The sequence below is a fragment of the Miscanthus floridulus genome, chromosome 10 (genome assembly GCF_019320115.1).
Source record: "Miscanthus floridulus cultivar M001 chromosome 10, ASM1932011v1, whole genome shotgun sequence".
In the NCBI taxonomy this organism is placed as follows: domain Eukaryota; kingdom Viridiplantae; phylum Streptophyta; class Magnoliopsida; order Poales; family Poaceae; genus Miscanthus; species Miscanthus floridulus.
Genome location: NC_089589.1, coordinates 62,824,082 through 62,837,590, shown reverse-complemented (window position 1 = coordinate 62,837,590; position 13,509 = coordinate 62,824,082). Strand labels below are relative to the sequence as shown.

The 13,509-nt window shown below is 44.9% G+C and overlaps 1 protein-coding gene across 1 annotated transcript; it reads right to left on the bottom strand.

Moving 5' to 3' along the window:
- Positions 1–896: 896 nt before the first annotated feature.
- Positions 897–6,369, bottom strand: LOC136484778 (probable 2-oxoglutarate-dependent dioxygenase SLC1). Its single transcript, XM_066481732.1, has 5 exons — positions 5,992–6,369; positions 5,657–5,903; positions 3,818–3,824; positions 2,102–2,432; positions 897–1,269 (listed from the first exon to the last, which is right to left on the bottom strand). The coding sequence occupies exons 1-5, from the start codon at positions 6,349–6,351 to the stop codon at positions 1,021–1,023; spliced, it is 1,194 nt and encodes a 397-aa protein (XP_066337829.1). The 5' UTR covers positions 6,352–6,369; the 3' UTR covers positions 897–1,020.
- Positions 6,370–13,509: the final 7,140 nt, after the last annotated feature.

Genomic DNA, 13,509 nt, shown 5'->3' with positions numbered 1-13,509 from the left:
CACAGGGGCCCGTAGCCATGTGAGTGGGCCGATGCCTATAAACCTATGCTTTGGGAATGCGGGACAGGCGAGGGGTTTTTTTCAACTCTGGCGCTGCAAATTCGCCCCCGTGGGGGTTCGAACTCAGGCCATGAGGGTGCCAACCGGAGTGCTTGACCAGCCGGTCTTGTATCCTTTGGCTAGTTACTAGTAACATACATGGTGTTCATTACCATTATCAACTACTATGCATGTTTCTTGGTGTCCCTAGAAGGCTACTTAAGGCGGCGCTCTCCTCCTGTCCATGAGCGAATGACAAACAAACCATGCCTCACCACTTCGCTGCTATGTTGCTCTCTGCCAAATCTGTCCCAGTTCCTGTGCGCAAAGGAATAGGGAGGGCACGAGTTCACTTGCTGAGATGAAGACCGATAGTCAGGTTTTTGGTGAGTTTCTTCCATGCGACTGCTCATTCTTTGTTCTTCTTCCTACTACTTTCGACCAAGGTGGTGATCGGCACTGCAACCTTACTATACGGCATCGAGCGGAACGACTACATAGACAAACGCTTTGTCAACTAGCGTCGGCAGCTGGGTATGCTACTGTTGCAACCCATTGTGTATTTTCTATAATTGAAATTAAGATCAGTATCATGTTCGTTAATTTGGTTGCGCTTATATCACATGTGCACATATATGATGTCACCAATATGTTGTTAATATTATTGTGGATTAAACTGGTACTAAAATTGCCAAAATTCCTAACCATAGGCCTGTTGGGATATGATATATTTCTATCCCACCATTTGTATCCCACAAACCAAACACCACCGTAGTGTACTCTCACTTGTCAGTGTGCGCGCGCCCAGGCATTCTCAGTACTCACAATATAATATATATATATAATGCTAGAACACAGTTACCAAGTTTGGTGATTACTCACAGCTTACCTAGTAGTGCTTCTGGAATAATATATACTACTTCGTTTATTAATTAAGCAAGTTAACCAAGTTTGGGAGGTGCTTTTAGTTAACACCCAAGCTTAGCTTGCCAGCTTCCTTGACTGCAGGAAGGTCTTATGCTTGCCCTCGGCAGATGCTAGGAAGTTGAGGAATGTGGCGTAGTCGGTATCCATGTACCGCCGTGGGTTTCCTTCGTCGACCAGCTCCGGCGCTGGCCCAATCACCCGCTCCGCAGGGACGCTGTGGAAGGACGCCGCCGAGATGCGTGCCTGCGCCGAGTTCACCCGCACCCGGTGCAGCTTGCTCTTGTACAGTCCGTTGCTGTAGATCTGCGTGCATCCAATCAGGGCATCATCAGTCTCAGTAAAATTCGATGACAGGAAACTTTCGTGTTTCCTGAAAAAAACATAGAATAGATGCAAGTGTCTGTATTGCCTGCCTCTTCACCAACTTTTAACAATATAATACAAAGCTAGAGGATATCTTCTTCCGTTAGGTTTGCAATTTCTTATTATTATAGGTTCCATTTTACTATGATAGGCTTGATATAATACAAAGCTAGAGGATATCCAACAAGGCTGCCTTACTAAGTTACTATATTTGTTGGACAACTTGGGTCGGCCATGTAATGGGAGAAGATAACAATTTCTAGTGAATCTGCGCCGACAAGATTTTTCCGGACTGATGTATGCAGCACTGAGACCACTTACACATCCAAAGGTTAGCCTAAGCTTTTGACAATTGTGTGGTGTGCACACATTGAAAACTTTTTGTTATTGTTGTTAAACTGAACCTATTAGAAAATTGAAGTTGGAAGATGATGCGACCCACCTAATCCTTGGATAAGTTGAAGTGGATGATGCATACCTGCCGGACAGCTCACTGTTTCAACTTGTAATTTATGTACAAGTGCTCCATCAGCATTTTGTCTCAACACTAACTGAACAGTGTACTACGTAAAACATCTAGTTTAATTTTTTGACCACTTAGTACCTGACTTGCTCCACATATAATTTCTTATACTTCAGTTCTGCATTTGTCTAGATCGTATTAGATCTGAGAGTCCTGTTTATTATTCTAGCTTATATCGGTCTCTACTGGTGAAAATTCAAAGTTAATAAAGCAATGCAACCTAGGTAATAATACTATGCATATGCAAACCTCGAGGTGGTCGCCGACGTTGACGATGATGGACCCTGGGACGGCATCGACGGTGAGCCAGTGGCCGTGGTGCAAGATCTGGAGACCCTGGACTTGGTCCTGCAGCAGGAGCGTGAAGAGGCAGTAGTCAGAGTGCGGCGGCAGCCCGAGCGTGAGCTCTGGCTGCGGGCACGCCGGGTAGCAGTTGAGCATAATCTGCGAGTACCCCGCCTCCAACTCCTGTAGCAGACTCTGACTGTGACGGCAGGGGATGCCCAGAGCCTCTAGTGCTGCCTCCATGAGCTCCATGAACAACTGATGGTTCGCCATGGCGTACCTGGCTGCCACTTCCCTGCATGCACGCATGAGCATGATCCATCATTGCGTACAAATATATTAATCATCCACGAAATATCAATATCATGCACAAGATCTCCTTCATTGATACGATGAAGCCATGGAGTATTTGTTTATTAAGGAGAGTACGTAGATCATTGAAATAGGAGAAAAGACCTAAATCAAAGTTGTACTCCAACTTTGGTTTAGGTCTATTCTCCATTACTGCAGGTCCTTTGAAAAATAATTTTAAAACATGAAAACTCTAAATCAAAGATCCAGGCACTAAATAATTTCAAATGAAAAGATTGCCAACTATAATGAATCAGATCTTTTCGATTATTATAACTTTAGTTTAGGTTGTTTCACCATCCGAGATGGCGTTTGAAAAAAAATGTAAAAAAACAAATTTCAAATTATGATTGAAAACAAAATTTTCAGTCCCTAAATGATTTTAAATAAAAAAAATATGTCAACAACAAAACAGTAGATATCTTCGAGTACTACCATCTCTTGGGATCTCTTTTTAGTGCCTGTTTAGTTTCCAAAATTTTGCAAAATTTTTCAAAATTTCCTGTCACATCGAATCTTTGGACGCATGCATGAAGCATTAAATATAAATAAAAAATAAAACTAATTACACAGTTTAGACGAAATTCACGAGATTAATCTTTTAAGCCTAATTAGACTATGATTGGACACTAATTGCCAAATAACAACGAAAGTGCTACAGTACCATTTTCCAAAAAATTCGCCAACTAAACAAGGCAGACCAAATTGTCAACCATCTCTTGGGATCTCTTTTTAGAGGCGTCTGGATAGCCCAATCGCTTCTAGAAATGCCTCCATTTATAGAGGCGGCTAAAAAATTTTAGGTTTTGTTTAGCTTTTCAACCGTCTTTTAATATACAGGACATTTCTAGAGGTAGCTGGGCTTTCTAACTGCCACCAAAAATTATTTTTTGGTGGTTTTTTATAGAGCCACCTATACAAACAAAAGAGAAAATATTTCTAAAAAAATATTTCTGTAGTAGTGACAGACTTAATTAATGATACTAGTGTGATAATCTAGGGTTTGTTTAGATTGGCTAGCCTAATTGTTAGCCGCAACTACAAGTCAAATTAGCTAGCTAAAACTAACTAACTAGCTAACTATTAGCTCTTGTGTGTATGTATCTTCTGCAAATATATGCGTACATCATTGTTTATTGCTTGTTGTTAGTTGGGCATGGTTGTGCCAACTAATGGGATAACAATTAGCAGTACTCGGCTAACATTTAGCATACCTGTGTAGCTTTTGGATAATTGGATCACGTAAGGCAAATTCTTGGTAATCAACAATATGCTCTCGTATGCAAAGATCCCATTAGAATAGAAATAGTGGCCGATAAAAAATTGTACTGTAAATCTTTTTTTATATATCAGAGATTGCATTAAACAAGGTGGTCCTGTAACTGTAAATAGTAGTTGAAGTATGGACATACTAGGTACCATCAAATTCCTATATATAGCATTCGTGATGCATGGCTGAACATTTCTACGATTTTATTTGTTTCCATGAGACTGACCCGACATCTGGCATATTTATTTGTAACTGTATAGATGTGTCAATATATATTTTTTTGTAATTTTAGTAAGGTTATACACGTTAATAAATCTACTTACATTATAAAATGGATTGCTGGAACTATCATAGATTAATATGTGGCGCTGTGCTCTTGGATGTTTTTTGTAAACTTAATAGTAAGGTTACAAATGTTACCAAAAGGGCTTACACTATAAAATGGATTACCGGAACTATCACTACTACAGAAACGTTTTTGGCGGCGGGCGGATTAGCTTTCCCGCAGCGGGCAAACGAGTCCGCCAGCGCCGAAAGGTCACGGTAAATCGTGGCCTTCCCGCGGCGGGCCGCTTTGCCCGCTGCGGTTAATCGGTTTACCGCGGCGGGCACGTTAGGATGACCGCCGCGGTTAATCGTTTAAAAAAAAAACAAAAAAAAAACAGGATCCTGCCGGCGAGCCCATCGATGAGCCCGTCCCAGCCCAATACTGGAGCCACCGCACTTCGCTGGATCCACCGCCGGGGTCTCCTCCTCGCCGAATCCGCCGCCGGATCTGCGCCGACGCCGCAGGTTGGGGCCGTCTTGCCATGGATCCATGCTGGCCGCCGTGTGGATCCACGTCGCGGGAGTAGGGAGTCGACGCGGCTGGCCTGGATCCATGCATCCACCCTGGATCCGCTGTCGTGTGGATCCACGTCGCAGGGAGTCGACGCGGCCGCCTGGATCCGCCGCCGTGTGCCCGTCCCTGCGCCGCGCAGCACCTCGCCTATGAGAGAGAGAGAGATGAGGGAGGACTGAGAGGAGAGAGAGGGTGGGAGAGAGAGGGAGAGACATACTGGGCGCCCTGGATCCACCGTAGATGCCGCCGCGCGGGCCTCGCCGAGCGCGCCTCGCCGCCCGCCCTGCCTCGCCTCACCTCGCCGAGCACCGCCGCGCGCGCCTCGCCGAGTCGAGCGCGCCTCGCCCGCCGCCCTGCCTCGGCTCGCCTCACCGAGCGCCGCCGCGCGCGCCTTGCCGAGCCGAGCGCCGCCAGGGAGAGGAGGGGAGGGGGCGCATCGCCGGGGAGAGAGGAGCGGAGGGAGGAGATCCGCCGGGAGGAGTGTAGGGCAGGGGAGAGAGATTTGTGCGGCGCGAGAGAGGAGGGGTAGGGCAGGGGCGAGGGAGAGAAGTGTGGTGCGGCGCTGAGGACTCACAGTGAAACCCTACGCTCTTGTATATATATGCGACCTCAGAATTGGATCGTATCTGGGCTCTGGATCGGGCAGTATTTACTGCGGCGGGCCTTATAAAATGCCCGCCACGGTAAATCGATTTACCGTGGCGGGCACCTTAAGACGTCCGCCGCGGAAAATAGGGTATTTTCCGTGGCGGACATCTTAAGACGCCCGCCACGGTAAATCTATTTACCGTGGCGGACAAAAACATCCGCCTCGGTAAATAAAAAAGGCCCGCCTCGGTAAATCATGGGCATTAATCGCAGCGGGCAAAAATTGTGCCCGCCACGGAGGCTATTTTGATGACGCTGCGCAAATTCGTTTTTGTAGTAGTGTATGACAGATTAATTTGTGGTGCTGTGCTCTTGGATGTGCTGAAGTCATGATTGACGTGTAGATCATTAACCTTATTAATAAGTAAACCAAAATACTTAATAATCTATCTTCATATTAGGAATATACCTGAGATCTGCGGCTCGTCAGGCCACGAGGCCACGACGGCGTGTAGCGGCTGGCAGCCTAGCTTCAGGAAGTCGCGCCAGAAGAGCACGGCATCTTTGGCCTGGTTGAAGCTGGTGCCGTACCTCACCGGCGCCCGCACGTCCGGCGACATGTACCGCGCCCGCCGCGCCAACGGAAGCTCGAAGAACCGCCGCGCCACGTCCAGTAACCCGTCGATCAGCTCGCGCGCCACGCCATGGTTCACCACCTGTACACGCGCGCGCATGCATGCGCTTAGGTACAGTCTGCATGCATGGAAACAAACAACATGGCAGGCCGGTGCAGTGTGTACTGACGTGAAAGAATCCAGAGTCGCGGCACGCGGCGTCGAGCGTCTCCAGCTCGGAAGCATGGTGGGCAGGATCACGCAGGCGCGCCAGGTCGACGACGGGGAGCTTCACCGTGCTGAGCCCGTCGCCGGGGCGGTCGGGGTCCGGCAGGACGTACCTGGCTGGTAGCTTGGTAAAGCCACGGTTGCTGAGGTGCCCCACGCTTTTAATCAGACAGTACGAGCCTTCCTCTTCAGTCCCGCGGTTAACGGCACCACCTGTGTCTCCATGCGCGAACTCCAACTTCGTCGGTAACGCTGCTACCGCCTTCGCAGCTTCTCTCTCGGCGGCATGCTGCAATTGACGATCTTCAACTATAGCTGCCATGGTGAGGAGACGAGAGGAGAAAACAGAGTGGACTCCGGATTGGTGTGTCTACTCTAAAGCTTTACATATGGTGTCTTATTGTCACTCATCAATATGAAAGTGCTTTGTAGCACAGGGACAACTACCGTATTATATATTGCTGACTTAAACGACCCAGAGGTCCATTAACTCACTCAGAGTTTTAGTTAGGTCCATCAACTCCAAAAGTTGATTTTCAGGTCCATAAAAGTCCATACCCCTTCGTTTAGTCCTTAATCTGAACTTTCAGATTCGTAAACTTTTTAAATGGTTTACTGCAGGTTACCGATCTCTGTTTGGCCCTTAGAGACTTGCTATTCCCTGTTCTATAATCTGATTTAGAGAATTTGGTGCAAAATAGATCTCCAACGGTATCTATCTCATTGTCCAAAGATAGCCACTCAATTTTTGCTGGTGCGTGACGGCACTCAAGTGCGGGGCGTCTGGCGTACCACTTGTCAGCCTCGCCGAGTTAACACTTGAATCTGACCGAGACTTCTACGAGACGTCAGCCTGGTGGATGGCTTCAACAGTCGGCTGGTTTATTTGCAGTGTTCCAGCCAACGATGTGTTTCACATGGTGCGCGTTCACGACGCACTGCAGGTTGTTGGAGCCCTTGCACGGGCTTGCTACAAAACTTGTGTCAACGACTGTGGCGAGGACGAAGGCCGCAATGTCGAGCAAAATGATGGCCATGGAGGCGATGGTAGGCTTTGGTGTGGCCGAGTGGACCGAGTGTCTTGCCTAGGGGCCTTCTACTGGCCACGGGTGGCGAGCTCTATTTTGTCACCGAATCCGTTCGCCAGAGACCGGCGGCTGCTCCCTCCGTGTGTGCCCGTGAGCAGGCGACGGACGATGGACTGCCGATAGGATCTTTGATGAAAAAAACGTGATGATATGGTACTTTCAAAAATATAGACAAGAGAATTTAGATAAGCTGTTGTGGTACCTACTTTTTAAGTGGCTTTTCTATTTTAGATAATAGATAAATCATGTAATTTGGAATATCTTTTTACATAAGCTCTTGGAGTTGCTCTTATTAGATCTAACGTTGCATGTAGACTCCGCAGCCAACATTGCATGAAATTTGCCAAGCTCATGCTAATCCACTGACCACATTGTCCTCTCCTTTCCACTCCCTCAAGCCTGGTATCTATGGATCTGCTCTATCTCTGCTCCAGTGGTCGCCACCACCATTTACTGGTCACCGAGCTCCTACTATCACTGTCAATCCTCGCCTTGTGCCTCAACTCTGTCCTAGAAATGAGTTCTACCGAGTATGACTCTACATCCACTACTTTTGCACTAGTTGGACACAGAAACCATGTCAGAGCTCCCAGTCTGTCGTACTACAGCTGTCATGGTCGAGCTTTGAGCTCACGTGGGCCACCATTACCACCTTTGTGCCATCATGCTCGAATGAGTGCGCGGTTAAGTCTGCCACGGTCCCCTCATCGTCCCGATGCGCACGCATTCGGGGCAAGCCTATGCCGAACCCACCATTTTTTTGCCACTATCTTCTACCTTCTACCACTATCGACCACCAGATAGCACGCTCATGGTCGTCTCGTTGCTGGCCTCCATCGGACAGATTAAAACCACCCTTGGGTGCGTGGGTGAGTGGCGAAGCTCTCACGGTCCCATTCATTGTAGCCGACTAGTGCTCCTATGTCATGTGGGTTGTTGACTCCACATGCCATCTTAAATCCATAGGCCAAACTAAAGGGTTTTGGATCCGCTATGAAGTACTTCAAAAGTTTAACAACCTGGAATGAGGACCATACGAAGGGCTATGGACTTGCATTGAATCACTTAAAAAGTTTATGGACTCAGAAATCACCTTTTAGAGTTGATGCACCTAACTGAAACCCCGTATAAGTTAATGGACCTATAATGCATTTAACTCTATATTGACACTAGGCATGGGGACAGAATAGGAGTTATCTTGAACTATAAAATCTTTATCTTGTTCTTATTAACTTACAAAACAATGTATACATACTTTCATCTATTACGTTATATTACCACTACCACAAAACACACAATCCTTATGGCTCCATCACTGCCAGGCGTGTAGGAGGCAGAGTGATCTTGCTCCACTGTTGAGGGGTAAATCTAAGATCCAACAATGGTTAGAGATCTAGTAGACCCAACAGTGGTTAGTCGCAAAGGAATGCAATTGGTATTGCATAAAGGCATTTTATACAAGAATGTAAATATGAACCCTACACTAAGCATTGACAAGCATAGCACGGTTTAAAGTAAATGTAAGCAACTTGCGATTGGATATCGATCTTCCACGAGTCCTTGTTTCAAATCTAGTCTGTATCAAGAAGCACAAAAATTATAGCATTCAATAAAAGAAACTCCACGGAGGGCTAAATATTAACTCCACCAAATACAAGGGATATCGCCCATACGACATGTCTATACATAAGGGATACCTCGATGTCTCAACCTTTTCGAAGTTCTGCTAAGGATGCCCACGAATGGTTGAAAGGAACCAAGGTGCTAACTTCTCAGCTACAGCGTGTCACCCCATGCCGAATCCACGGGAAAATCGTTCACAACTAAGTACTTGACTTGCCACACCCATATATGACATGTGTTTTGTACAATTATGTTCATATCATGCTACAATGGATACACGGTCTTTAACTGGTTAGCAAGCTACACCATTCTAGATCTTACCCATCTTGCCATGGTCCTGCCCCTCGCCGCCCATTCACATCATGTTCACCATCTTGATTAGATTTTATATCATAACTTCATATATGTTGCTTTAGTGGACAAGCATGCCCTATGTCGCGCAAGAAATGAGAAACCCATCACCATCTCGACTTCTACCGTCTGCCAAAAAGCATGAATTATTCGAATAACAAAACTAAACAACCATTGTTTGAGTGGTGCGGGTATATCATTCAAGGAATGAAAGCTCAAATAGGTAAACATAGGATTCCTTGTCATGATGTAATGTAGCAATGCATATCTTAACCGTAGGCATATTATGCAATTTACAAAAGGTTAGAAATGCTTAGGTGCCTGCCTTGGGACTGTTCTGGTTGCTACTCGTCAGGCACTTCTACGGCAGAGGCCTCCTCGGTCACGACCTCCTCAATTGCTTCATCACCTATTGGATGCATGGTGTGACATGAGCACAATGCATCGAATTAAATGACATGATATGCTTGCAATGATATATAACATATGGGCTATAATAAAATATAACATGTGTGTATAGTGTAAGAACAATGGTTTTATTGTTGTGTTGGCAGACAGTCCGGGAGAACACCGGTAGGTCCATGGTGGTAATGGCTTGCCAGAGCATCTCTTAAAATTCTAAGTCTATGATCTTGCTGATGGTCCATGGTTCTGGCGAAGGGTTGTCAGACCTGGTTTTCCAAAGAAGACCAAGTACTCATCATATGTGTGCCCAAGAAGTCCACATGTACAACAATACTATTAAATATCATATAAATAGCTATATTAACACTTACATCAGAGTATCGCAGAATGGTAGCTAATCTTCACTTCAGGCTCCATTCTTCACAGGGACGGCTGACTGGGGGCTCCGTATGCCAAGCACTCCTGATGGTATTCTAGAAACTCCTCAGGATCTTCATTAATCTTCTGAGCAATTGCTTCTGAAGTCTTGGGGTTTGAGGGGAATAGTAAGGGTGAGCACATGTCGCACTCAGCAAGTACAGGCGGAAATAAATGACATGCAAGGCTTTGAACAAAGGATAAGCTGACTTGGTTTAGCTGCGGTAAGCATTTTTAGTTGGTCAAATTTTATTAGCGCCTGATTACTACAAATGAGTAAATGATCCCAAACCATTAATTAAGAGTGAGTAACATCATAATATAAACATCATCCGAGGTAGCCACTTCGATATGAGAAACCATTATCTTCTGTCCAACTGATCCATTTCTAATCATGTGAGGGTCCAGGTCGCTCGTATCCGTGAGCACGATTGATATATCAGTTCTACACTTTGCAGAGGTTGCACACTTTACCCATCGAGATGTGTTCCTCATATGCCCGAGGTGACCAACCTCATAACACTTCCAATGTGAGCAGGCAGAGTTTCACTATGAGACCTTTACAAAGAATCATCTAGCGAGTGATAATCACCTAAGGTTCCACTGGAGCCGAAGCAACCAGAGGACCCCCTAGGACCATGCCACATCTCGGAACATCCCTCATTCGAGCTACTCGATTAACACTGCACTAGAATCCTCTAATTACTCAGCGAAGACTAGAGCTATATAGCTCTCGAGGTTGCACTGTTATCCTGGGTGGTCGCTCCAGGAACCGGTCCTTAAAATACCCAGGCATAAAACGCAAGCCACCAACCAAACTTACCATAAGAGTCATCACCTACATAACCACCAAAACATTGCCATGTGGCCAAGTCCCTAAGTTCCACGTTGCTAAAAATCCAACATTTTACCATAGTTCCATATCAATTAAGTGTCATCATTAACATTTCATCATCAGGTGACATTGATATAAAAGTGAAGCTGCTAAGCATTGCAACGCATTATACAACCCAGGTAACAAGGAAGATATGGAATTCTAGGATATCCTTAGGGTACTCATATTTAGAGACATGCATGCATAAGGTATGATTAAATGTGAATAGGTAAAGAACATGGTCAAAGGAGCCTGCACTTGCCTTTTTCACCTAGACTCTAGCTGCTCAGAAGTGTTCAGCTTCTATCTTCTGGTCTTCAGCTTTTCCTTCACTTGTTAGTTCTCAGCTCTCAGGAACCGCTTCTCTTCTACTCGTAGCAAGCAAGCAACACAAACAGACATGACTAAGAACAACACAACAATCAAAGGAGAAGCTTTGAACAGATCGTACTTAACAACACGGCTCGTTGCTATGAACACGAAAGCGCAAGAATGACGGAGAACAGAGCTATCGTTGTAACGAAAAGATTATCAAAGACATACTATATACTTGATTCATTTTATTTATCCAAAAGAAGGTGAAGGATATCCCAGAGGAACATCCTATAATTGAATTAATCCACTTATACTTTAATTAGAAAAGATGAGATTAAATCTTAGTCATATTTTATTTATAAATGTTTCATACAAATTATGTCATTTAAACATTTATAATTTAGAAAACAAAGACCATGTGAGATCACTAATCGAATCGTTATATGTTTTGAGGTTGATCTAAGCCGGTCATAATTGAAAAGGCATTAATGTTGATATTAATCATATTAACATTGATTTATGAAACATGGAATTATAAACCTAAGTTGTTTTTAATTCAAAAAGGCATTGAATAAACATTAATCAAATTAATAGGATTAATTTCATAAACAGGTGACATGGTAAACGTTGCCGCTAGCATGTAGCTTACATCGGCACGATCACAACGCAACAAGAACAGAGCTACAACCCTATAGGTTGCTTTTAATTAAAAAGGCATTAAATAAACATTAATCAAATTAATATTTAAATTGATAAATTCCTAATTGAGTGACATGATAAACGGTAGCACTACTACGTAGAGTGCAACGCTATGAAACTAACCCAACAAGAACTACTCTAATCAGAGATTAAATGATCTATGGTAAAACTGTAATTAATTGGATCTTCTACCTTGTCTTCTTCCACCTCAGGAACATAGCCAAGGGGGGATCGGACATCACGCAGGAGGGAGGGCCTGGCCTGGGCTCGGTAGGCCGGCCGGGCGGCGTGGCGTGCCAGGCCGTGGTGGCATGGGACCCACGCGGGGCCGGGCTGAGCCTGCACGTGCACAGGAGCCCGTGCACAGGAGGTGGCGGGCACGAGCACCTATGGTGCATCGCACGACAAGCGCAGCAAGGGCATGGGACGGGCGGCGGGTGGGTCCGCAGGGCCAGGCCACAGGTCCCAGGCGGCTGCAGAAGCGGTAGGGGATGGTGAATGGCCGGAGAACACGAAGAAGAGGGTCGGCCATGGAGCTGCTCACCAGAAAAGAGAAAGAAGGTTAGGGAAACGGGTCAAACGTTGATGGATTTACGCAACCAAGTATACCACAGCGTAGAGAACGAAGAGGGCTACCTCGTGGTGGGGGTGGTTGACGGCGGAACCTGACGGTTTGGCTAGAAGAGCTCGTCGGAGAGTTCGCTGGTGTGGCGGCTCGGGATAGGGTTTTGATCTAGAACGAGCACGTCGAGGAGAACACCAGCATGTATATAGCTGTAGGGTTTGAGGTTGGGAAAAACAAGATATTTATTAATTTTAGGATTTTTAGAAAATCATTTTCAGTTCAAAAACAATTCCAGAAAAAGCTGAAATCATTTTAAATCACTAAAAAATATTTCTAAAACTCCAAAAATTGAAGGAAAACTCGTAGAGATAGATTTGAGAGGTGATGAATCCAAATAAAATATTTGGAGCCTATGAGAAGGGATTTTTGAGCATCCAGAAATTGGATTTTGCTCTCGGGAAAAATGAGAAAAAGGTTTTGGGAAAGTTCAGCAGGAAGGATCAAATGACGACTAAACGTATTTTGAAAACTTACCATACACAAAATCATCGAAACCAAGCAATAGACAAGCACCACATCAATAAAAACCCATCAAATTAATTCAGAAATATTTTAAAAAAACACCATTTTCTTTAATAAAGATATACGAAAACTTAAACTAATGTTGACAATTTTATCCAAATATTATAATCCTTCGTTTTATTTAGTGTTTTCTATTCACAACCCAAAATTAAATTTTTGGGGTGTGATAAAGGTCCACCAATACATCGGTTGGTCCAAGAAATTCTACCCGAACATGGTGTTGTCAGAAGTGAATATTTGAATTTTTACCAGTCAGTCCGGTGTTCTCGCGGATGGTCCACAGGAACATCGACCGTAGAGGCTAAGTGTTTGAACACTGTGACTGTTCTTGCAGAGGGTTCGGCATGCAGGCCGAACGTCCACGGGAACAAACTCTATGCAGTTTAAGATCTCGAAGTTGAAATCTTTACGTATGGTTTGTGCATGCATGGCTAACCTATTTTTGTTGGATGTTTCTAGCTAGGGTTCTATGGTCACTATCTAGCTAGTTGAATCTATCTACATTGCATCAAAACATCAAAATGTGCATAGGGGATGTTTTCTAGGCGAAGAACACTAGTT